General features: G+C 45.9%; 2 protein-coding genes across 5 annotated transcripts in view; both read right to left on the reverse strand.

Annotated features, from left to right (window-relative positions):
* AP1B1 (adaptor related protein complex 1 subunit beta 1) overlaps window positions 1-12681 on the reverse strand; it is a 44153-nt gene extending 31472 nt beyond the window's left edge. For all 4 annotated transcript variants that reach the window (XM_081037320.1, XM_081037319.1, XM_081037318.1 and 1 more), the window contains exon 1: window positions 12541-12681. The gene's annotated coding sequence lies outside the window, so the exon portion shown is untranslated. The remainder of the gene's footprint in view (window positions 1-12540) is intronic.
* A 3870-nt stretch (window positions 12682-16551) lies between these two features.
* The window catches only part of LOC308492451 (uncharacterized protein), a 34447-nt gene continuing 24249 nt past the window's right edge, over window positions 16552-26749 (reverse strand). The window contains exon 7 of the mRNA XM_081037500.1: window positions 16552-17120. Within this exon, the coding sequence (XP_080893626.1) occupies window positions 17110-17120 (11 nt within the window). The 3' untranslated portion in view covers window positions 16552-17109. The remainder of the gene's footprint in view (window positions 17121-26749) is intronic.

Genomic DNA, 26749 nt, shown 5'->3' on the forward strand with positions numbered 1-26749 from the left:
GAATGGAAAAAAACGTACAGTTCCGTCCTAAAGGAGCTCAGACTTGTAGAAGCTGCAGGAAAGATTGTGCTGGCCTTGCTCAGCTGTCCCCATACACCACCATCCGAGTAACGGAGGCCAAAGGGGCTAAGACCTTGTTCTTGGATGAATCCGACCGTGTACATGAGCCACAACAGAACGTAGGCAGCCAATTTAGCAAGAAAAAGCTTAGGGTCTGGATTCCATCTTTGGAAGTCGCAGAGCACATTTAAAAAAGCAATTTAATTGGAGAGAATTTTTGGTTCAGAAACTGCTCTGGCCAGTGTGATGAGTCACTTTGGCTAAGGAGACCCCTCAACTGAGCATTTACAGGCCAAGGAATGGCTCAAGGGGATGGCACAGTTCAAATGAAGAGAGGAGCGCACGGGGAAGGGCTGGTTTTGTCTCCAAGGAGCCCTGCTGCTCTCCTGCCTTAAGTCTACCTGCCCACACCCATCCGAGGGAGATGACTGATGCCACCACCCAGGACCACTTCCTGTTCTTCTCACTTTTTTAAAAAAATCCTATTAACATACCTGCTTCCCCTGCCACTAGGAATAAAGCCTGAAATAAAGCAGTTTTCCCTTAGGTTTTCTAGAATTATAAAGACGTCCCTGGTGAGAATCACCGACATACTGGCCAGGGACAAAGATGTAACGTAATCTAAGAGTGGAAAACTGAGGTCCCGGGAAGAAAAGGGAAGGGGAAAAGAACTCATATGTTCCCAGCGAAAGACTGGATAGTTTTTTTTGGGGGGATTTTAGCCACTGGAGTTAGGGTTAGGTTTAAGGAAAAACAAAAGTCTTCACATATCTAAATGTAATTTTATGAACAAGAAATAAAGAATATCTTTCTGTGTTTTAAGCTAATGAAATGAATTTAATCTATAAAAAATATGTTAAGAAAGTAAGTATTGAATACATTTCAACTTTTCTCTAGTTCTCGAAGTTGCGAATGACAATTAATGATTAGGAAAGGAAAGAGTACTGAGCTAACTAAGGCTACAGTTCACTTCATCTCTATAATTCAACTTCCTCTCGTGAAAATGGGGACTTCACCACCCGCTACTCTACTGATTTCACATATTTCTTCTGATGGAATAATGTGAGAATGAAAGCGAGTGTAAATGTGAACAGTGTAAATATTGGGGGGTTCCATTTATATAAAATTCTTGAATAAGCAGTAGAGGCAAAACTAACCCACAATGATGGACATCTAGCGGACACTTCTAGGTGGGAAGGCCTGCCGTGAAGGGGCCACGAAAGAACTCTAAGGGTGACAGATATGATCTGTGTCTTGATGCAGATACTGGCCAAACTATACACTTAAGAGCTGAGCATTTCACTTGCTGTAAATGGTACAAACATTAATTTTTTTTAAAATAACAATGTAAAACCCCCCAACGTTAGAGAAGAAAAATAGAACACTGTATAACCCAGAGGAAATAAAGCCTTTGTGAGTTGACATAAAATCAATTAAGTCTTAAAAAAATCTATGAATTCAATTATATAAAAATCAAGCTTTTCTGCATGGACAAAAACAAAAAAACACAAGACATACGATAAACACACACACAAAAATTTGCATCACATCACAGACAAAAGCCTATTTTCCTTAACACATAAAAAGTGACACCAAATAGGACAATGACAAAGGATAAGGCCTGTTCATAGAAAATGAAGTGCCACGGTTTAAGCTTGCTGATAATAAAATGGAAATTGCAACTACAATGAAATACCATCCATCAGCTTGGTAAAGACATAAAAGTCTAATAACACTGCACATTGGTGCTGATGTGGGAAAATAGATACCTTCATATGATGCTAACGAGTCTAAATCGCTACAGTTTCTATAGCAATTAGCCTTTGACCCGGCGATTCTGCTTCTAAGAATTTATTCTATTATATATGTACAAAACTCGGCATATAGTTAATCATATAGCATCCTTTGTTATAGCAAAATATTGTAAACACCTTAAATCGTCTTCCACAGAGGACTTGTTTAAAAAATTATGGCACAGCATGCAGACATATGGAATACTATACACCCAAGTAAAAGAATGAGGCGGTTCTACACGTGCTGGTATGCAACACTCTCCGAGATCTGAAGTGAAAAATGCAAGATGTAAAAGTGTATGTTGTTTACTACCATTTCTATTAAAACTAAAAACATGACTATTAATAAAACATAAATACCCATGTTTGCAAATACATTGACTATCCTTGAAAGGGTAAACTAGAAAAGTTACCAGTGGTTTCCTCCAGAAAGGAAGGTGGATTACCAAAGGATGGACGAGAGACTGGCCTTTCATCATTCACCTCTTTATGTCTTGGGAATTGTACTTCCTGTGCCTGTATCACCTTTCTTATGAATATAATACAGTTTAGAAAACAATGGTGCATCTACCCAAAACTTCCATGCTCATCCTCGCTCAGCTCAAACACCACCGCACCGGAGCCTTCTCTGGCCCCAGAAGGCAGAGGCCTCCCGACATCTGACTCAATTATCGTGGACTTTTCCACAGCCCTTCTCATGCCTCTTACTTTGGGATTTGTCCTGTTTAATGCTGTCAACCCAGTGACTGGCACTATGCCTGGCACATTCCAGGAGCTCACCAAACGTCTGCTGACAAAATGAAGAAAAACACAGGTTCCCAGAGAAGCTCCAAAAGCAAGGGCACATAACAGATCAAGAGAAGATCCTCCGATGAGTGCCAGACACTGATGACTGGGCAGACCAAGAACATAAGGTTTTGCAGTTCACGTTCAACAAACATGGCAAGGCACCAGTGCCAAGATGGCTGCCAAGAAATCTAGCTTTGCTACCAACAGCTGTGTGATGCTGGGCAAATCCCTCCATCTCTGAGCTTCATTTTTACCAATTGTCAAACGAGAGAATTCAACCAGATTAATGGCTTTTCAAGCCCCTCCTTGCTTTTAAACCACTTAAAACAAAAGTGTAACTGCTCTGGTTGCTGTAAGAGTGGGGGTCCTAGAGTCTGGCTCATTCCACTAGGCCCAACTCCCAACCCCCTCACCAGGGGCCCTCCAGACCAACCCATAGTCCCATGGGACAGTTTGAAAATCAGTCTAGTCAATGACAGATAAAGTCCCTCTCACATCTCACATTCTAGGACAAACCCATTTCCTCACCAATGAGTGCTCTTCGTGGGTACCAAACAAGAGGAAATGGAGCATGATCATTCTCAGAGCACGACAAAAGACGTTTCCAAGAGAACAAAAGAGAAAAATTCGGAATGCAGCCAGGGCCAGCAAACCTTATTAGGTTTTCAGTAGGAAGGAAAAGAGCAACAAGCCAAGCAATTGCCCAGATGGCAGCCAACGGCCAGGGTAAGGACTGTTCTAGTCTCAGGGCAGTGACTCAAGTTAGAGCAGTCCATGCTCTGCAGTGGGATGAGGCACGTCGCAGCACTGGCACAGAGCACTGCCTGCTCAGGGACTTAACAAGGGAGACAACTGGTATTGTGAGATCAGCCAGAGCAGAAGCTACAGGAAAGGAAAAAGGGAAAGAGACACTTGGCAAGGTCTGATCCAGCAGCCAAGACCCATCTCTGAAGTCAAGGACACTCAGGCGGGGAAAACTGATTCCAGAAAGTCTGTGTTGGTGGCTTCCAATGTCAGTGTTGAAATTGTTACTGTTAAATCCTTGCCTGATGAAGAGCTGTTCAGAAACTTGCTCCGAGGCACAGGTTAGCTCAAAAACAGGCAAGACTACGCTAGGAAGTGAATAAAAGGGGCCACCGTGTCTTCATTTGGAACAGAAAAGCCAAACGATTATCCCAGTGTTTTGCTGTTTCAATTCTGTGTCAAGAGCAGAGGTTGATTTATTCCACAAATATTCCCTGACTCTATGCCATGTTCTGGATTGTGTCCCTGCCCCACGAAGCCTAGGGTTTAATAGAGATGATAGCTCCACTCACTACCCAGTAATTCTACACCTCTCCTCACCTGTCCAGTAGTCTTTTAAAAAGGAAAAGGTCCTCATGGGTAAGTACTAACGTTTACTTTACAGCCAGAGGAAACAGGTAAGGCCCATTCAAAGAGGAAAAGGTGAGTCAGCAGTAGAGAAACAAGATTTCAGACTTTCTCTCTGGGACAATGGAGTCACCAAACCCAGACAGATAGGCTCTTTCCAGTCAGCTCAATAACTATGAAAAAATAAGCTGTGTTCCTCCTCAGGCTTGGCATGCAATTCGGAACAAAGGGGGCAGTGGTGTAGTAATGGCAAATGGAGGTCTGTTATGAGCCAAAGTCACTAGGTACAGAACTTCAAATTTAATCCTCACAATAATCAGTGATGGTATTGATAAAATCAGAAGTTTACAGCTGAGGAAACAGAAGCTCAGAAAGGTCATGGCATCTTCCTGGAGTTCAGAACACGGCAGTGCTGACATTCTCCGCCCTTACCCCATAACGAGGTCCTGCTTGCCCCGCTGTCAAGCGAGGCAACTCCTCCCTGAATGAAGCCCTGGCAGAAACGCACATGCTCCAGGCCAAAGGGTACGGGAAATATGTTGCCACACATCCCTCCAGTGCCTTGAATGCTGAATGACAGGTTATTTTAGGGCCAGCCCGTCCAGTTTGGACAGTGAGAATGCCAAGTTTGGTACCGTGCCTAGTGAAAGCCTGTCTAGATGAGCTTGCTGGTATATGGGCCTCCTGGGATCTGGATGAAAATTGATTGGTCAAAACCAATCTCCTGAGACCTACTAGCAATTAAAGCCTCAAATGAAATGGAACTAAAGGAGGCAAATGCCACATGCAAATGTCCCTATAGCAGCACTGAGTCTCTAGAACCTAATTTTAGAACCAGGTGCTAGGTCTCAACTACCTACAAACAGTAATGGGTGGAAGGATCTGCTGTGAAGAAAAAGGAAAGCTCCTCTGGACTTGAAAACACAAACAAACTAGGGCTTCTTCTGAACAACACTTGAATTAATCGAGATGAGGAAAAAGACGCCAAAGACTAAAGAATAAGGCTCCTTAAAATCCGTTTTCCCTCTTATACAATGGGAACACTTTCTGAGGATCTGTCAGGTTTCACAGTCGTCCATTCAGCACGTCACAGAGTGGAGAACCGCTGGCTCTGAGACTGAGACTGTACCCCACGCAGAAGCACAGCACACGGTAGACTAAGGGACGTCTTCTCCCAGTGCTTCTGACAGATTCAGAGACCAGGTAAAGGACTGCAGGTGAGCAGCAGAGGGACGATGCCTTCCAGCCAACTGCCATCAATGTTCAAGGAGAAGGGTTCTGAGACCGGTAGAGAGCCAAGGGAAACCCTCTTAGATGAAGGCTTGCCTAAACATGAAAAGATGGCTCAGATTTGGAAAGGGAGGGGTGCAGGTGACTTGGAGAAGACCCCACAAGACGCCAACCTAACAGGAAGCGAACTGAGAATAACTAAATCACCAGCTAGGGTGCAGGCTCTGCACTAGGTGATTTATAGCCCCCCTGTCCTTTAATTCTCAAGGTAACATGTTTAAAAATGAGGAATTAGAGACGCTGAGAGAGGACTGAGTTACCCAAAGACAAAACAAGCATGTGTGTTCAGGAGTCTGTGAGACCCTCTGCCTGGCTGAAGGGTAGGAGCTGGAAGGGAATGAGCTGATGAGGTAGGCAAGGAAGGATGAGATTCAGAGGTGCGCTTGGGTGCCCGAGTGTGGTGGATCCTGGCGGCAGAAGATGCAGTGGCCCTGGCTAACGAGAAGTCTCCCGCAGACTAGCGTGGACACTGCCCATCGCGCCCTCCTCTTGGAAACCCGTTCTTCCCTTGGATTCCAGGATGCCATGTCCTCTGCTTTCCCTCCTACCCCACTGTCTGCTGCTCCTCCGTTTCCTTTGTTAATTCTTCCTCCTTTCCGTCTCCTTCAACACTGGAGCGCCCAGGGCTCCTGCCTGTACCTCTTCCCTTCTCCATCTATGCTGTCTCACCTCTTTGGCTGTAAGTATCATCTACATGCTGACAACTTTACAGCCCCAGGCCCAACCTCTCCCCATATATCCAAACTGCCTAACTGACATCTAAACTTGACTGTCTATATGGCTAATAGGAGGCTCAAACTTAACGTGATAAAAACTGACCTCAGGTTTCCCCCAACTGGCTCAGCCTGCAGTCTTCATTATCTAGTTACTGCCAATATCATCTTCAACAGGTTCTCAGGCCAGAAGCCTTGGTTACCCTTGACAACACACACTCTCTCGCTCATAGCCCACATCTAATCTATCGGCAAACCCTACTGGGTCTAACTCGAAATGAATCCAGAATCCATGAAGCAGCGTTTCATCAGCTCCATCACGACCAGCAGGCCGCAGGCCACTGTCGCTTCCCATCAGGATGCTACCAAAGCTGTGTCCACACTGCCCCCCACAACCCACCTCAGCAACAGGCAGAACAATCCTATTACAGTCTAAGTAATTTTAAGTCTTTGCTTAAAATCCTACAACGGTTCCCCGTCTCTCTCAGAGTAAAAGCTAAAGTCCCCATCATGGCCTCACGGTCTCTGAGGCCCTGTGTGAGATGTACACCCCCTTCTGTCTCTCTCACACACACCCTCCCTGCCACGACCTCTTCGAATTCTTCTCGCACTGTTCTCTCCATCACTCCCTCGGTTCCAGCCATATGGGCCTCTTTGCTGACCCTTGAACAAAATCGGCATGTCTCTACCTCAGGACCTTTGCACACATGGTTTACTTTTCCAGGGAGGCTCTTTCTCCAAATAGCCTCATGACTTAGTCTCTCACCTCATTTAAATCTTGGCTCAAATGTCACCTTCTGACTGAGGCTTTCTCTGACCACTTTGTTTAAAACTGTACACATCCCCAACCAACCCACCTCACTTTCTAGTCTTCTTTCTCCTCGTTTTTTCTTCAAAGCACGTAATACCAACATTCTATAAAATGCATTTATATTGTCTATTGTTTTCTCCCTCCATACTATAAATTCCACGAGGACAGGATTTTGTCCCTTTGGCTCACTACTGTAGTCCCAGCTCCTAGCCTGGTACCTGGCAAATAGTAGGGACTCGATAAACATTTGAATGCCTAGTGCTGAACTCTCCTCTTGAGGGAATTCCACGTTTTCTAAAACCATCCTGAGCTAGCCCGCAACTTCCCAGCGTTCCACTCACAGGGTTTGCCAGGATCAGAGTATACATCTCATGTGGTTGTCAAGCTATTTTGACAAAATCGAAATTGAAAATGCCAAACCCCATCGCCCGTTTTACAGCCAATAAATGTAAGTGAATAAATTACAAGAGGGAAAAGAAAGGGCAGAGGCTGGAAGATCAGGTGGCAACGTCTCTATTGGGAGACATGTTCAGGCCACTTCGCTCAGGGAGGCCAGACCACTGTCCCCTGCGCCACAGGCATCAGCTCACAGAGTAACCAGAACCGTGGGAGGTGGGGACAAATGCTGGGGGAGAGGCTTTACGGGGGCTGTGACACAGGCTATGAAGTGAGCCCAGCTGGGCCCTTCCCTCTGCCTACAAGCCTTCAGGCCCCCGGGAACGTCTGTGTTCCTCTCACTGCTTTTGCACATGCTGATCCTCTGCCTGGATTATCCTGTCCAGCTTCTAGAGTGGCCGCTCCAACTTACCCTTCAAATCTCAGCTTAGGTGACATCATTTCAAAGATACCATCCCTGCACGCACCGAGTAGCAATTTTTCTGTCCTCACCCCCTAGTAGTCCTATTCAGACGTTCACTGACCACCTCCCACAGCTCATGAACAGGTCTACATGCTGGGGACGCAGCAGTGAATGAAACAGACAAAAACCCTTCCCTTCATGGAGCACACATCCTAATGGCAGACGGGACCCTAAGAAGATAAACCAGGGAAACGCACAGCATCTCGGATAGTGAGTCAGTGCTACAGAGCAAAGGAGAGCAGAGAAGAAGGCTGGGGGAGGGGAGGTTGAAATTTAACTAGGGAGGCCACAGAAGGCCTCCTTGAAGTGACAGGTGACACTGTCCAGGCATAAGAAATAGTCAGGGCAAAGGTTGGAGTGTGCCTGGCCTGCTTGAGGAACACGAGGTGGGGGGTATGAGCTGAGTGAACAATGAGGGGTGTAGGGGGGTATGAGGTCAGACGAGAATGGAGGCGGCCTTCCAGACCCAGGTAAGGACTCTGGCTTTTTACTCTGAGTGAGCTGGGAGCCACTGAGGATTCTGAGCAGGAGTCCCGAAATCTGACTTACATTTTAACAGGTGCTGGCTGCTAATGCTTCTGTTTCCCTCATGGCTTACCAGTTTTTCTAATTTTTAATATTTGTTTTCTATTTCTTCTCTGTCTTTCTGCCCCATTAGAATGTAGTAAGCACCCCGAGCCAGAAACTGTCTGGCTTGTTTACCTATCCTCACACTCAGCCCAGTGCCAGGCACACAGCAGGGTCTGAAATTAACACTGAATGAATGAATGTTGGATGTATGAAGGTTCTGTCCTCAGCGTCTCAACATCCAGCCACCCAGGCCTTAGCGATCAGAGAATAAAGACCAAAGAAGCAGACTCAACAGCTGGCTATAATGAAATTTTGTCATTCCACTCTCAATATGCTTAAGACCCCAAAATCAATTAGTGTGTGGTAAAAAGTATGTGCTACCCAAGTTTATGCCTCTACAGAGCTCAGCTGTAACTAAACTTTTCAGCGCTGCAAATGGACACTGAACAGTTTGTTTTAAAGCTTTTGAGACCTGACTTCCAAATCTGCCACCGTCCAGCTCAAGTCCACAGAGGAGACGGTAACCTGGGGGATCAGACTAAGGCATCCTAGCTAATGATAAACTCTGAGCATTCTGGAGTCGACCAGCCATACTCTTAATAGAAGAGGTCTACCGACTTCAGGGAGACCCTCTTAATGAAGGGCAAGCCCAAGGTCAAACCCAAGGCTCAAAACCCAAGAAGCATGAGGCTTGGAAGTCTAGAACGACAGCCAAGCTCCCGCTCAGCTCCATTAAATAACAGGAGACAATACAAGAGCAAGGGGTTGGGAAAGGAAAGGTGGCCACAGCCGTAGGACAGGGGCTCTCCAGGGGTCTGCACAACATAACAGGTACAACATGCCAGAACTGTAAATGAGAATGTCACATACTTGAGGGGTTTGTGACCTAAAACATGTCAATACATACAAAGCTCTCAACAGCAGCCAGCCATCTAGTGCTTGATAAATGTTACTCACTATTACTGCTATACAGGGAGAGACGTTACCACCAGCACCTCCCCAACCCCCAGGTCTCTGGAGGCCCTGAAGCACGGTTCGTGGCTCACTACAGTAGTTTGTAGCAACAGTAGTTTGATAATAGTGAATACCACCACTGCTCAGATTTCTCCCTGTCCCCTGGGGTGACATGAGGATAGACAGGAGATCATCTGGAAAGTGCTTTGAATTTCTTAGGAGTTGAGGAATCCTGACAATTCTTTCATTTGTTCATTCACTGAACAATGACTGAGCACCTACCACGTGCCAGACATTTTACTAGGTGCTGGAGACACAGACAGGACAAGTCCTCTCCAAGAGTTAAGAGCCTTTTTAGGGAGAAGAGAGCCAAGTAAGCAATAACAACCCATGGTGATCAGTGCCACATCAAAGAAGGGCATCTAGTTTAGGCCTGCAGGGTAGGGGGGAATGATCAGATGGGAGGCACCAACAAGTGGTCCAGCAAAGGGAGGATGGTGATGGGCAATGGTGTTCAGGCAGTGGGAACAGCAGAAAGCAAAGGCACAGAGGTATAAAAAGTTGGAGCTTTGCAGAAAAGCAGCTGAGTTTGATTGGAGCTTGGGAGAAGGTGGAAGCGTGGAGTAGGAGCCAGGCAGGGGTCAGGGCCCAAAAGGCCTTGGATGCCATGTTAAGGGATGTGAGTTTAGCCTGAGGGAAAAGAGGAACCACCGGTGGATACGCAAGCAGGATTTCTTAAAAAGGATCCCCCAACTGCTCCAGTGATATTCTCTCTCTGGAGCTATTTGTTCCTCTGTGTGTGAAGAGAAAACGAATACAAAAAACATTTCTGGGTTGTGATAATTTATCATGACCTATCTTAGACAAAAAGACCTGTTGAGAAAAAGAAACATCTTCAAGTAACAGAGGCCCCCTCAGCTTACAGAATCACACCAAAGAGCAAAACCCACAGGCAAGCCATGTTTGCACACTGTCAGCACCTCAGGCTTTGGTGCCAGGCGGTGGGGTTTTCTGGGAAGTGAGCAATTAAGACTTGCAACAGTTTCAGAGGATGACTAGAAAAAGATGTGAGTCCAAGCCCAAAGCCAGCAGGACTAACAGACTGAACTTGTTCTGAAAAACTTTCAGGAAGTGAAACCAGAAGGATAGAAGTCCTGTGTATATAAAGATCTCTGTTTGCAGAAGTAAGTAACGCCCCACGAACCAGAGTGACAGCCTTCCTCAGACACAGGCCCCCAGCAGGCATCAACTGCCTAGGGTTAAGGCACCCACTACAACAACAGGCTCTGTACAAATTTCCTCATCTCAGCCCAATACACACCAGAGCTGGGGGCGGGGGAAGGAAAGTGGTGGCCAGGATTATTTTAGAGCTAAGGTAAGGGAGGCCCAGCCTCAATAAATTGTCCAGGGCAAACTGCCAGGAAGCTGCTGAGCTGGGGATGGAAGCCGGGGCTGACTGATGGGGAGATGGGAGTGCTTCTTCCATTATACATGCGCCCTCTGCTCAACCCACACTCAGCAGATCATCTCTACATAACCTCTGAGGGATCTGATTCTTTGAGAAACAGTGAAGCTGCTCTTCATGAGTTTCTAACAGATCAGAGGAGCCTGGTGGGCTCAACCCAGAACAGGGAGTCAGATGCCCTGAGCTCTGCTCATGTTCCTACGTCTGTGACAAGTTGCTTCATCTCAAATCCTCTCTTGGAAGGAGAGGGATAAGGTGACAATATTAAGTTTCTGTGAATTCAGTGGAACTGGGAGAACGGATCATAGAGTTTAAAAAAAAAAAAAGGTATTACGGTAACATTTACATCACAGCTTTCTTCAGAAGCGTGTGGAAACCTTCACGGGTTCATTAAGTCTTGTAACTCGCAGGAGTGGGTAGGAAGGCAGCAGGGTTTTCTCATGCTACTGTCAGGGACAGTGAGACAGAGCCGGAGCAAGCAAGTGTCTGCAAAGGAATGAGGCCCAGACTCACAGAGCCTCGTTCTCAGACCAGCACACCACCTCACGCTATCCCAGGCAACACGTGCTTTCCCCGGCCAAGAAGTTATGGCGCCTGCACTTTTCTCAGCGTGACACACACCCTTCTTTTGGGAACGCTCTTCAAGAACCAGGGCCAAAAGATCCCCTCGGGGTCATGCAGTTCCCCTCTTTGTTCCAAAAGGAGTGCAGCTCAACCACTCTCGAGGAGAGTTTCTGAATAGTCTTACATTAGAGCCATGGACTCTATAGAGTCATGCACTGTTTTGTGTCTCATGGTTCCCAATAGGCAGGGAAAACTTCCAGCGGCCCCGAAAGGTTATCACAGCCATCGTCCGAAGGGCTGGTTCGTCCTAAAGAAGGTGAATCAAATGCCCCTTTATGAATGTTAGACGAGACGCAATAAGGCGACATCTTTACGTAGGTGCCAATAAATAGGATATGCTAAATATCATTATAAACAAATAAATCATTATAAATAAATAAATCATTATAAATAAATAAATCATTATACATATGATATGTTAAATAAATATGTTCAAGATATTCAATAAGCCCGAAACCCCAACCTCGCTCCAGCCTCTGTTTTCTCCGCACGTTGTGGGGCCCTGAGACCCCGAGTAGGAACCCCGGCTCTGCCTGAACTACCCGGCCGACCTCACCATGTGTGATTTGACCTCCCTGGGTCTCAGTTTACTCCTTGATAAAACGGGGATGACAACACTCGCCACCTCACAAGGTGCCGTGAAGTGTATACGCCGCGTCGTAAGCGGCGCCCTCAGCACAGCGCCCACGCACAGCAGGGGCTCCACAACCAGCCGCGAGCTCTTGCACGCCTATTCTTGGCATTAATACAGATGCCCCCAGTTCCCCTGTCTATGAGACACCAACACACAGACCGAACCCAAGGCTACCACGGAGCAGGCGGCTGCTTCTTGGTGATTATTTTTTTTCCCCCTTTTCGAACCTCGGCAAGGAGATAAGAAGGCCCTGAACGACGAGGATGGCCGGCGGGGTGAGCACCAAGGAGGACACTAGGACCCGAAGGGGAGTTTCCCTCGTGGCCGGGCGCGGGCTCCTCCGGGCCCAAGTCTGGAAGTCTCTCTGGGAGGACCGCTCAGGCGGGGCTGCGGACCTGGGGGGGCTGGAGGGCGGGCCCGCGGCCAGGTAGGCGCGAATGAATGAACCCGCAGTGCTTCAGCCTCGGCCGAGCCTGGGAAGCCACCCTACGCGCCTCTCACGCGCCCCGTCACCTCCGTGACCTATGACCCCGTAAACCCCTCACCTCAGACCCCCGACTCCCCGCCCACTTCTTCTCCGACCTCGCCGGACTCCCTGCTTCCTCACCCGCAGGTCCGAACGGCTCTTGGCAAAACAGCGCGGCTCGGCTGGGCAGCAAAATGTCCGCGGCCTCGTCCTCCCGCTCTCCCGGTGCGTCCGTGCCGCCAGCTGCTCTGAGCCCCGGGGCTGTCACCTGCCCAGCGGAAGTGAGCTGCTCGCGCGCGGGCACTTCCGGTGGACGCACAGCCTGGGGGCGGGGTCAAAGGTGTCACCCTAGCGGGAGGTGGTGTCCGCGGGGCGGGGCCAGGAGGGGGGCGGGACCGTTCGGAATTAACCCCTTCTTAGCCGCGGCAGGGCTTCGCCAATGTCTCCCGTAGGGCGCTTAGGAAACGTAGCCCCCTAACCGCTAAGTAATTTAACGTGGATGGAAAAAAGGGTAGAGACTTTGAGGTCCATCTCTTCCTTCTGTGTTGCAGACGAGAAAACTGAGGCTCTGAGAGGGGCAGGGTTTTGCTCAAGATCGCTTACCTCGTGAATGGACGAGTCAAAACTAGAGCTACAAGTCTAGTCTAGCGCTTGCTGCCCTTCAGTGCAGCCCTTTGGAAATTCTGCATTGTAGGGGGAAAACATTAGACCCTCCAAGGAACTTTTATCCAAAGAGAACTTCATAATGTCCCAGTTCCCCTTTTGCTGGGTCTGCCAGGACTTTGATTCCTATAGCCACTTCACTACGGACTCGTACTATTAACTTTCTCCTCCTTACAGTTTTTCTTTTCTTTTTTTTCTTTCTTTCTCTTTCCTTTTTTTTTCTTTCTTTCTCTTTCCTTTTTTTTTCTTTCTTTCGTTTTAGGAACAAAGAATTTAATAGTCAGGGCTAAAGCAATTAACCCAGAAAATATTTTAAGTAAATGTCTTTTGGGTTTGTTATTTACATATTAATTCCAGGAAGATAAACTGCTATTAATAGAATGAAAGCATCACATTTTAACATTTTAATTACACCATTATGGGCATAAAAGATTTTAATTAGCAAAAAGGCCTCATTAAACACAAGTACACATCTCTAACTTTGTCTTCTAAAATATTTTATTATTTTTATTTTTTTCTTACATACTTTTTACTTTTATTTTTCAATTAGCGTTGACATTCAATATTATTTTGTATTAGTTTCAGGTGTACAGCATAGTGGTAAGACATTTATATAATTTACAAAGTGATCCCCCCAATTAGTCTAGTACCCATCTAGCACTATTACATAGTTATTGCGATAGTTATTGTGATATTATTGACTATATTCCCTACGCTGTACTTAACATCCCTGTGACTATTATGTAATGCCCACTCAGGTTCAAGCTGTTGTTTCTCAGTCTAATTGTGTAGGACACAGCTCCCTGGCCCGTGCTGGTATTATTGGCCCTACCCTTGCTAAACCTTCAGTTTGTCTGGGGAGAGTAACAGAGCTGCAGACACAAGTGTCATAGGGGATACACTGGGGCTATGGGAATCCAGAGCAGGAACTAAAGTTCCTCCAGGGTTGGAAGGACCAGGGGAGGTCTGGACAATTGGAGGGCATTTAATCTGAATTTGCAAAACAACAATGAATGTTTATGTGCCCATTGGTAGGCAGAGGGTCTCATTTGCTGCTCACATCAGCCCCATTTTATCTGGGTAGGGGCAAACTGCAACTCCAAGAGCTTAAGTCAGTGTTTGAGTGGCAGAGCTGAGGGACTGGTCCCAGAGCCCCAGAATACATGCTTCATAAGTCCTACTCACTCACCTAAGATATATTTGTCACTCCTATCTGAGCCAGCCATATTGGGGATACAACAGTGAACACGAAGTAGTACAACCTCTCCTTGGGACTACTGTTAAGTGTGGGAGAGAGGCAAATAAAAGGACAATTATAACACAGCTCAGAAGAACCAGGGATGTGTAGGAGACATGGGCACCAAACTCAATCTGGGAAACTCAGGGATGGCTTCCTGGAGGAGGTGACATCCAGCCTGAACTGTGAAGGATGATATTACTACTACTAATAGTTACCATGAACCAGGCACTGTACTAGGCTCTTTTACGCATTAACTCACTGAACTCTCCTAACAATTTGATTCCACAACTGTCCCTAAGTAAACAGGAGAAAACTTAGGACAGTGGGCAAAGCCAATTTCTCCCCCACTTCCCTGTGGGCCTGGGCCTCCTCTCCCATAGCTCAGCCTGTCAGGAGAGCTAAAAATATAACACTAATAAGAGACACAGCTCAATGCCAAAGGTTAGATGATTACAGCCTGGAGAGCTGGAAGACAGAAGTGGGGAAGAGAGGCTTCTTGGGGGCTTCCCTCTCCATCTCCACCACCAAATCCAGCTGGCCACCTGCCCGAGTCACACTCACTATCAAACACTCAGAGCTGTGTCTAGAACAGTCACATCTAGGGCACGTGTAGTTCACACAGGCCCTCTGAGACCCCGGGCCCAGGAGGAGCCCCTTGCTCCAGGATGGGTAGAGCAGAGCCAGTGATGGTCAAGCCCACTTGGAGAGAGAAATGACCTCTCCCAACAAATACACCATTACTAACAATATTTGGAGAAGGAAGTTTTCAAACTTTTCTCCAAACCCTATTCATTTCTTCCCTTCCCTATTGAGTTGGCTGATGTTGGACAGGTTTGTCAACCTCTTTGGACCTTAGTTTCTCCTTTCTGAGAACTCTGAACCCCTCATGGGACAAGTACCACTGGATGTTCTTGACATCTATCACTATTCTCAAGGGGTGGGCACGATGATAACCCCCACTTTACATTGAGGCCCTGAGAAGCTGAGGAACTCTCCTAACTTCACGAGGTAACAGTGGGTCCATGCTTTTCCCCTTGCCCCATGCTTACCTGCCTCATGACGTTTCATCCAATCAGAGGAAGGTTGGAAGTACTTGTGATGTCATGAAATGACCCAGGGCCTGCTGCTGGGCTTCAGCAAGTGCAAGCTTCAGCAAGTCCCTTCCTCTTTCTGACACACAGAATCTCAGATCCCATCCTTCTAACTCTATCTCCACACTGGTGCATAATACTAAGTACTGTATGTTGAATTAAGTATTCTTTCCAAATATGTCCACTAGAGGGCCCACAGGTGACATTAATTGCCACCCTTCCCTTCCGGTGAAATTTTCCCACAGGCAGCTCACAGGATGACTTTCTATGTACTGACCTCCTTTCTAGAGTCTTCTTCTTATGTGATTCCTATTCCTCTCCTTCATTTTCTGCTTGCTTGCTGTTTTTATCCTACAAATTTCTAAAAGTTGCCTCAGATCCTTTCTGGAAGGAGGCAGGAGGTGACTTTGTCCATAGCCTCACTAACAAGGCCAGCCCCCCACCTGCTGAGGGTGGACAGCTCCAAATCCTTCCCAACCAGGGTAGGCCTGGCACAGACCCCATGGCAGAGGGGCCTAGAGGCTGCCCAGGACCCCTTCTCTGCCCCCATCTCTCCCTGCCGCGAATGCTCGCATTCCCCCATCCCTGTTCTTCCCAGGAGCAAAATTCTGCTCACCCACTCCTGGCTTCATTGCCACCATAGGCCATTTCTCAAAGGGTCTGTTCTCCCCTCTCAATTGCCCCTGAGAGGACTGAACCACCCTTTGCTGGTGCTATTGAAAAAGCCCGGTCTCTGAACCCCGCCTGGGTTTAAATTCCCAGCCATGGGACCTCACTTTCCAATTTGGAAAATGGGGCTGATTGGGTGTCCATGCAAAGTTGTTAAAGAGATTAAATTGTAGAACTTACAGTGCCTGGCAACCTATAAACAGCCCCTTCCTGAAAGGGAGCTTCTATTTGTATTAATATTGGTTCAACTCAGCCATTTCCTGGCTATGTACCTGGAAGCATATAACTTAGCTTCTTTGAGCCTCAGCTTCCCCAACTAGAAAATGGGACTAGTCCCCTTACACAGATATCAAGAGAATTACAGTAGATATTGTAGGTAATGTTCTTAGAGCCATGCCCAGCAAACACTAAATAAGCAGTAGTGATTGTGATTATTAAAAGCCATGCATTAGGGCACAAAGAAAATGTCAATAGACTCCAGTATATAGAAGAATTGGGATTCATACATCATTCTTTGATGATACTCTAAAACACTAAAAATAATAAAACCAGAAAACAACTACACCTGGCAAATAAAACACTCTCTTCTAAATAATCCCTGAAACTTCTATGCATATAACTATGCTCCCTTTTGAAATCCCACCAAAACAATAGTAAGTGAATTTTAGAATTTTGATAAAGTGTATATAACATAAAACTTACCATTGTAACCATTTAAAAAAAAACTTTTATTTATTTAAGTGTTTTTCCAGGACCCATCAATTCCAAGTCAAGTAGTTGTTTTAGTCTAGTTGTGGAGGGCGCAGCTCACAGTGGCCCATGTGGGGATCGAACTGGCAATCTTGTTAGAGCACCACGCTCTAACCAACCAGCTGTCCCACCATTTTAACCTTTTTTAAAAAAATTTTATTGGGGAGTATTGGGGGACAGTGTGTTTCTCCAGGGTCCATCAGCTCCAAGTCATTGTCCTTCAATCTAGTTGTGGAGGGCGCAGCCCAGCTCCAAGTCCAGTCGCTGTTTTCAATCTTTAGTTGCAGGGGGCGCAGCTCACCATCGTTCTGAGAATTGAACCAGCAACCCTGTTGTTGAGAGCTCGGACTCTAACCAACTGAGCCATTCGGCTGCCCCTTATTTTAACCATTTTTAGGTGTACACTCGCATTAGGTACATTCACACTGTTGTGCAACCATCACCACCAACCATCTCCAGAACTCTTTTCATCTTCTCAAAATGAAACTCTAAACCCATTATATACTAACTCCCTATTCCCCCTTCATCCCAGCCCCTGGCAACCACCGTTCTCTTTTCTGTCTCTATGGATTTGTCTACTCTAAGTACCCCATATAAGTGGAGTCATACAACATTTGTCCTTTCTGTGTCTGGCTCATTCATTCAGCACAATGTCTTCAAGGTTCATCCATATTGCAGTGTATGTCAGAACTCCATCCTTATATGACAGTAATAGTCCACTATACATATATACCACATTTTGTTTATCCATTTATCTGATGGACACTTGTGGGTTGCTTCCACCCTTTTGGCTACTGTGAACAACGCTGTTAGAAACATGGGTGTCTAAATACCTGTTTGAATCCCTGCTTTCAGTTCTTTAAGGTTTATACCCAGAAGTGGAATTGCTGGATCATGTGGTTATTCTATGTTTAAGTTTTGAAGGAACTGCCATCCTATTTTCCACAGCAGTGGCATCATTTTACATTCCCACCAGCAATGTACAAGAATTCCAATTTCTCCATATCCTCACCAACACTTCTTTTCTGTTTCTCAGATTTTTTTTTTAAATAGTAGCCTTCCTAATGGGTGTGAACAGGTGTCTCACTTGGTTAAAGGGATTTTAACTTGGTTAAAGGGATTTAACAGGTGTCTCACTTGGTTAAAGGGATTTTAACTTGGTTAAAGGGATTTTGTGGTAGAAATCCACAAAAGCCATGAGAACAAGAAAGGAAACAATGGTAACAACACTAGAAATGGGAAAGCAAATGGATAAAAGGTTAAAGACTTAGCTGAATCCTAAGCCACGAAGACAGAAGCCAAAAAGCAACCCAATTTATACTGCAGGGCCCCCAAAGATTCAGGAACTGGCACCTGCAGGGCCCCCAAAGATTCAGGCACCAGAAACGTTTGGAAGTAGGAGTGAAAAATGCACTAAAATTTGGAAGATTCATTGAAAGTCTGAAAAGGAGTTAGACATCGCCAGATCCTTCCCTAACTCTGACCAGAAGACATTATGTCCCCCCCTCATCCAGCAGAAGACCTCAGAAAAGAGCAAAACAGAGGGCCCTTGACCACGGAACACCAGGTAGTGGGGGCGGGGGGTGTAATACAGTAAAAACAGAGAGGAAACAGGGCTCCGAGGCAGTGAGAATCACCGTGGACAAGCCCACTCATGTCAGAGCTGTCACTTAGCTGTCAGTGCATTGCTTAAAGCTGAGGAAGCAGCCAAGGATCAGCAGGCATTTGAGGAATGTGGAAGTCAGAGGCCAGTATGACAAACAGATCAAACAACATGGTAGATACAATCTAGATTAGTTGCCGCATACACATACTCCTAGATTATTTTGGAAAGAAACATAAGAAACTGATAACATTAATCCCTGTGGGGCAGGGACCTGGTGGCTGAAGGACCTGGGAGGATAGGTCCACTGTACTTCCTTTTGAACCCGTAAAATTATTTTAAACTTTTCAATTTGAAATACTTTTGTTTTATTTTATTTTTTTTTATTTTTGGGGGGGTAAGGGAAACAGGACTTTATTGGGGTACAGTGAGTACTTCCAGGACTTTTTCCAAGTCAAGTTGTTGTCCTTTCAATCTTAGTTGTGGAGGGTGCAGCTCAGCTCCAGATCCAGTTGCTGTTGCTAGTTGCAGGGGGCGCAGCTCACCATCCCTTGTGGGAGTTGAACCGGCAACCTTGTGGTTGAGAGGACACGTTCCAACCAACTGAGCCACCGGGCCCTTGAAATACTTTTAGAATTACAGAGAAGTTACAAAAATAGTAGAGAGTTCTCATCCACCTTTCACCCAGCTTCCTCTAATGTTAACATCTTATCTAACATAGTACACTGTAACTATAGTAAACTGTAACTAACTAAACCAGAGACTTTATTCAAATCTCACCAGTTTTCCATTAAAGTCTTTTTTTTCTGTTTCAGGATCCAATCCAGAATCCCACATTGCATTTCATCATCATATCTTTTTAGTCTTCTCCGGTCTGCGACAGTTTTTCCTTTGTTTTATCAACTTTAAGCATGATGCGCTTTTGGCTATTTAGCACAAAAATTATGTGCTCTTCTGGGAGCATCATAATCAGGGGAGATGTGATACACGATTTTGCTGTATCTTATTACTGGTGATGTCAACCGTGGTCTCCTGGTTGAGAGAGTGTCTGCCATGTTTCTCCACTATAAAGTTACTATTTTTCCTTTGTAATTAATGAATATCTTATGGGGAAGTACTGTGAGATATTTCTGTTGGGCTGATCTAATGATGATTTTTCTATTTCTCTCATTCTACATTTATTCATTGGAATTCTACCCTAAGGAAGAGCTCCCCTTTTGTCCCCATTGCTTTATTCAATGATTTATTTCTATCCATATTCAATGAGTTATTTAAATTAAATGATTTATTATGCAAATGAACTCACGAACATTTTGTTCTGAGTTATCCTCCAATTAAATCATTTATTTTGTTGATCTTTTTGTCCAACTTTGGCCCTTGGGAATTTCTTTAGCCTGGCTCCTTTTGACAAGCCCTCATCATGTTTTTTCAGGATTTTCTTACTTTCTGGTATTTCAAGATGTTTCCAGGCTCATCTTGTCTTTTCTCTGCTCTAGCACTGCAGTCAACCGTTTTTCCAAATAAATTACCCTTGGACCATGATTTCAAGTGCAGATGAAATTTATTGATTGTCCTTCCTTCGGGTTAATATTAATTACGTTACCTGAACACAGCATCCTAGGTTATGTGAATTATTGTTAATCCTCATGTGACCTCTGCAGGCTGTGTACCATTATTATCCCTATCTTACAGATGGAGAAACTGAGGCTAAAAGCTCAGTTAGTACATGGTAGAATAAGAGTTTGAGCTCAGACCTGTGGGCCTCCAAAGCCTGGACTCTTTTCCTTGATAGGTAATGGGAGTTAGGGAGGGCAGGGGGACATTTGTCAGAGAAAACTGACAAATCCACATCAGCAGCTGGACGGATCACGATGGATACCTCAGAGCCGTGATGGATGTGTATGTGTCAATGTGGCGAGGCTAAAAGACATGTCGCAGAATTCTCTTCCCTGGGTGGGCCACAGGAGAGGTTCTTGTGCAAGGTTTGGAGGGCAGAAGCAAAACAGCAGTCCTTTTTGTAACCTACACACGTGGAAGCAGATTGGCATGAGGCAGGGGCAGGTCTGCAACTGCTCTGTAACTGCCCCACCTTCCTAGGATCAGCAGTTCACTCTTAGGCCAGGTGTGTAGCTCTGTGAGGAAGGGCCGCGGCTTCTGCAAGACGCCTATGTACACTATCAAGTTAGGCAGCAGCAAGAACAGCTGGTTTCAGACGGTCCACATAGGCTCCAGCCTGTGCCTGTGGATTAAAGTATGTAATGTCCTACCGCACATTACATCCGTCTGCCCCTCCTGATGGCCTGCGCAGAGTCCAGCTTTCCTAACTGCCTTCGTCTCAGTGGCTGGAGGAGGACAGATTTCTCCCAAGCTGGCGCCGACCACAAAAAGGTGTAGTGACCTGCAGACCCAAAGGCCAAACAAAACAAAAAGGAACCCAGAATCCTACATAAAAACCCAATCGTCCGTATCATAGAGGCACTTTGGTCAAGGGGTATCCTGGAACTGGGGCACCCTGGGGACAAAACTGATGATGGGAATCTGTGGGTGGGTGTGAATCCCCACCACCATCAGATGGGATCATGCTCTCCCAGGAGCAGAGTTTGGGCCTCAACATCCGGGTTAGGACCCTGCTCTAGAACTCAGCTGGGTCAAGAGACACATGTGAGCTGGGCTCCCAGGTGGGGCTGAGCTGGACTGCCATGATGCCCAGATGGGCATCTGCGGCTGGGCCCTGGATGGCCACCAGGGGCCTCTGAAGCCACGTCTAGGAAGGCAGTCCCTACAGTGCTAGGGCGTCTGGGAGGTAGGAAGAATTCAGGGTAGAGGAGTGGAGGTCTCCAAGGTTGCATAGGACGACTCACATGTGCAAGGCAGCCAGCTGTACTTGTAGGAATTATTGGTGCTGTGGCTCCATCTGCTCCACCTTGGGCAGCTGGGGGTACAAAGCTTGGTTAGTGCCACCTGGGACTGGCATTGGGGCCACTCATGGGGAGGGCCGAGGCTATCATCATGCAGTGTGGGGAGGCTGGAGGTGGCAGGCCTTCGCCTCATGAGGATTTCTATTAACTTCTTTGCTGCTCGCCAACTGTGTAAGCCACTGTGTGATCCTGTTCAGGCCTCAGTTTGTATAAGGGGGCTGGATTGGATGATCATTCAGGTGGCTTCCAGCCTCCTAGTAATAATAGTGATGATGGTAGTGCCATTTGCCAAAAGCTCATCATGTCCCAGACTCCACACAAAAAATCATTTAATTGGCCTATCTTCCTTAATCTGCACATGCCCGTGGGGTAGGCTCAGTAGCCATTCCCATTTCATAGGTGAGGTCATAGAGGTTGATACAGCAGGAATAGAGCTGAGCTGGGAAGAGCCCAGCCCAGAATCACACGGATCTGGGCTTGGACCCAGGTTCTGCCGTTTCTAGCTGTGTGATCCCGAGCAAGTCAGTTGCCTTTTCTGTGCCTCTGTTTCCTCTGACGCCCACTACACAGGGCTGCCACAAGGACCAAAGGACGCCCAATGCCGGGCGTGCAGGGTACACACCGTAGACATCAATTCTTGTTCCAGACTACATGCATCATTATCTATGGCTGGAATTTGAATCACACAGTCCATTTGATTCCATAGCCCTGGCTCTCCGCTCTCTGAAATGCTGTTTGGGTTGAAAACAGATTTCTTGGTGGGCTCAGGTCACCCTCTAGAGGATCCAGGTCACCACAGCCACACATTGGGCCTGCCAGGTGCCCAGAAAACTGCCCACCCAGCTCCCCAGCCAGGCTAATATTCTTGTCTCATGTGGCCAGCAGCCTCTGCCACTCCCTCCTGGCAGGCCCAGAAAAACCTGTGCGTGTGCGTGAAGGCTTTAAGGCTTATTTCTTTGTTTGTGTACTCGTGGCACATTGGCTTGATCTCTTCGAAAACAAGCTACACTTTGAGACAAAGACTGGCCTTTGCCTAACACCCCTTTGGGGATAAAAGTGGAAAAGTACCACCCAGCCTAGCCTGTAGTTTAACTCCCTGAGGGTTGGTTATTTCCCTGGAACTGGCTCCAGCCTCCGGCCTGATTCTCAGTGATCAGACTGTTCCAGAGTGAGGCGGGCTGAAGACCTACAGGTTATTTGAACTGTGAGTTGTTTTGGGCCCAGTGTTAAAAAATGAGATCTCTGATGCCTAAGCCTTCTAAAATTGTCCCTCCTCCTGGGACATTGGCCAAGTATATGCTTGAAAGCTGTGGGGAATTTTTGAGCAGGTATTTAACTAAATGGACAGATCTGACTATAGATAATTATAAATATCAGTGGCTGCTTGGGGGAACTTTTGATATTCCCAAATTTGAATTTCTGAAAACCAGATTGTACAGTAACAGCGCTGAAACTAAGAAAGAGGAATGGAATGCCGTTTTGGAGTGATATATGAGGCGTCTGGTCAAGACTGTGACTCTAAAGTTACCTTTTTACAAAATAAAGTTTCAAAACTAACTGAGACTGTTAAAAATGTAAAAAAAGGGCCGGCCCGGTGACTCAGGTGGTTAGAGTTCCATGCTCCTAACTCCGAAGACTGCTGGTTCGATTCCCACATGGGCCAGTGGGCTTTCATCCACAAGGTTGCCAGTTCGATTCCTTGAGTCCCACAAGGGATGGTGGGCAGCGCCCCCTGCAACTAAGATTGAACACGGCACCTTGAGCTGAGCTGCCGCTGAGCTCCCAGATGGCTCAGTTGGCTGGAGCGCGTCCTCTCAACCACAAGGTTGCAGGTTCGACTCCCGCAAGGGATGGTGGGCTGTGCCCCCTGCAACTAGAAAACGGCAACTAGAAAACGTCAACTGGACCTGGAGCTGAGCTGTGCCCTACACAATTAAGACTGAAAGGATAACAACTTGAAGCTGAAAGGCACCCTCCACAGAGAGGACAACAACTTGACTTGGAAAAAAGTTCTGGAAGTACACACTGTTCCCCAATAAAGTCCTGTTCTCCTTCCCCAATAAAATCTTTTAAAAAATGTAAAAAGAAAGGAAATGGCGCCTAAAACCTCCTGTCCTCTCTCCTCTGCATTACTTTGTCCTTCCCCCACTCCTCCTTTGTCTCAAACTCCACCTCGGACACCATCTTTTCCATCTTTTCCTCCTTGCCATCCGCTGAATCTTCTCTCTCTTCTCCCTTGGAACCTATCAGTACTTTTCTATTCAAGGTTAAACCCTCTGGGGATCCTAGTAAACCCCACGTCTCCTACATTTCCTGGACCAAAGCTGAGTTACGAGCTATAGTGAAAGAATTTCCCACAGTAACTAAAGATTCTAAAAAGTTTGCTAAAGAATTTGATATTACTATTCAAGCTTATCAGCCTGGATTTTCTGATTTATATCAGTTGATTAATATGTTGGTTGGTGAAGTCCAAGCCAGACATTAGATGAAAATTGCTGGATGGGAACATCCTGAAAGGGATTTGGAAAAACAAACTTCCGATTATTGGGAGGAAATCAGGGAACTTGCTAGGAAACTACATCAAGCAATTCCTGAGGCTTTTCCAAAGGCTCTCGATTGGAGCAAAAATTCAGGATTGCTTACAAAGGCCTGACGAATCTGTTAATGATGTAAAACGGATTCCAGGCCGTTTTTAAGGAACATTCAGGTCTTCCTTTGGATGCTGGCCACACATGGACAGCTTTTAATTCTTTGTTTGTCAATGGGCTGAATGAAGAACTTTCCCTCCTGGTTAAGAGATCCAGAATGGGATGGAAAAATGCCTACCCTAGACTTGGTAAATTTGTCAGATGAGTTCTCTGATACCCTAGGCAGACCGCCTAGAAGTCAGATTGCCAAGACATTTGATTTTGAACAGAGACAAATGGGAGGTTCTGTGGGAAACCAGAGAACTCCAACTTTTTGCCATTACTGCAAGGAGCAAAGACACTGGAAAAGGGATTGCCATAAGTTTCAGCATACAAAACGCTCTCTGCCTTCTGACCAATCTCTTTCAGGCCTCCCTAAATCCCAGTGATGGGGCTCCGAGGAACTACAGGAGTTTTTCCCCATCTTTCCCCTTAATCATCTTGGAGAGACTTCTCTTCAGATTGGGGAGGAAACTATTTCTTCTTATTGCCAGCCGTGCTACACTTTCAGTGCTCAACCCCACTGTTGTAAACAAATATCTCGGAGTAATAAGATATTTCACATAGAGGGGATTTCACATAAACCTCAACAGGTTCACATATCTGAACCTATTCCCTTTTGCCTAGGTCTCTTAAGAGACGAACATTGTTTTCTCCTTAGTTCTTCTGCCCCTATCCATTTATTAGGCAGAGACTTCTTAGAGAAGTATCATGCTGGAATATCCTTTTCTCAAAAAGGAGAAATAATATTAGAGTTTGACAGTAACCATCAGAATCATCAATCAGGTGAATTACAAGACCTTTCAGCATCTTTCATTTGTGCTCTCTCTGATGGTGCAGTAACTGAATCTGAGAGTACTGATCAATGGTCCCTATTGGACCAACTACCATCTTTATAGGCAAAATCTCCAATTGATATTGGCAGGATTTACAGTACACTTTCTATCAAGGTTCAAATCGATCCTTCAAAGCTTTTGCCTAGAATTAATCAATATTCTATAAGTAAAAAGGCCATCCAAGGTGTAAAGCCCATAGTAGAAGATTACATACTCAGGGTCTTATTTATCCCTTGCATTAATCCTTGTAACACTTCTATTCTACCTGTGAGAAAGCCAAAGGGACACGGTGGAGGTTTGTCCAGGACCTCCGAGCAATAAACCATTGTCATCCCTCGACACCCTGTTGTTCCTGACCCTCATACGCTGCTGGCATCCATTCCAGCTGGAAGTAAATTCTTTACAGTCATTGATTTATGTAGTGCATTCTTTAGCATCCCGGTTGAGGAAGCTAGCCAATAGCTTTTCGCTTTCACTTGGGAAGGAAAGCAATTTACCTGACTCTGATGCCTCAGGGATTTACTGACAGCTCTTCTTATTTTTCACAGATTCTGAAGACCAATTTGCATGATATAATTTCCCCTAACGGTTTTACTTTGTTACAATATGTAAATGACTACTTTGTTCTTCTTCTCAGGTTTTCTCACAGGATGATAGCATCCATTTGTTGACACGATTGGCCTTAAAGGGACCGAAGGCCTTAAAGAGAAATTATAATTTGCCCATACTCAGGTTTGCTACTTGGGACATCTGCTATTGAAACAGGGTCTGTGCCTGGATCCAGACAGGCTCCATGGCATCCTAACTTTTCCGAGGCCCAAGACGAAGCATCAGTTATGATTTTCTTGGACTAGTCGGCTATTGCTGAAATTAGATCCCAAATCTTTCTCTTATGGCAAAACCTCTGTATGTCCTGTTAAGGAGTGGCAATCCAGACCCAATTTCATGGGAAGAACAGGGTGACATGGACTTCAAGGCCTTGAAGGAGAGTTTAATAAACCCACCTTCTCTTGGGCATCTTAACTACCCGATTTCCCTTCTTCCTTTTTGTACATGGAAAAAGACGGAAATGTCCTTGGGGTGCTCACTCAAAAACATGGGGATCAACATAGACCCGTAGGATACTATAGTCAATAACTGGACCCTGTGGCTCGGGGATACCCTCCTTGCCTCAGAGCTGTTGCTGCCACTGCCCTCCTGGTTAAGGCCACAGAGAAGATTGTTACAGCATCCCTTCTATCTTCTGCCTCATGCAATAAAAACTCCCCTGAATTCTCGTCATACCCAGCATCTTTCAGTCAGCTGTCTTGCTTCCTATGAAATGCTTTTATTAACTGCTTCCCATATAACCCTTTTACATTGTAATAATCTTAATCCAGCTACTTTTCTTGCTTCTGAGACTGAGGAAGCCGCTCGTGGCTGCCTGACATTAACAGATCACCTCCTAACTCCTAGTGATGATTTGCAGAAAACTCCTCTTGGTAAAGCTAATGTCTCATGGTTTACCGATGGTTCTTACTTAAGAAATGACCATGGTAAGTACTGTGCTGTTGTAACTCCTTCTGAAGTCATCGAGGCAGCACCTTTGCCCCTGGCCACTTCTGCACGGTGGGTTGAATTATATGCCCTCACTGGAGCTTGCATTTTAGCAAAGGGTAAAGCTGTCAACATTTATACCGACAGCAGATATGCCTTTGGGGTGGTTCATGACTTTGGAATGCTGTGGAAACAACGTGGTTTACTTACCTCCAATGGAGATAAAATTAAGAATGGTCTATATGTGCAGAAATTATTGGGTGCTCTACTTTTACCTGATACTTTAGCCATTATTAAGATTCCGGGGAACTCTAAACTTGACTCCCTGGAAGCCAAAGGAAATCACCTGGCTGACAT

Source organism: Rhinolophus hipposideros (assembly GCF_964194185.1).
Source record: "Rhinolophus hipposideros genome assembly, chromosome: 24".
NCBI lineage: Eukaryota > Metazoa > Chordata > Mammalia > Chiroptera > Rhinolophidae > Rhinolophus > Rhinolophus hipposideros.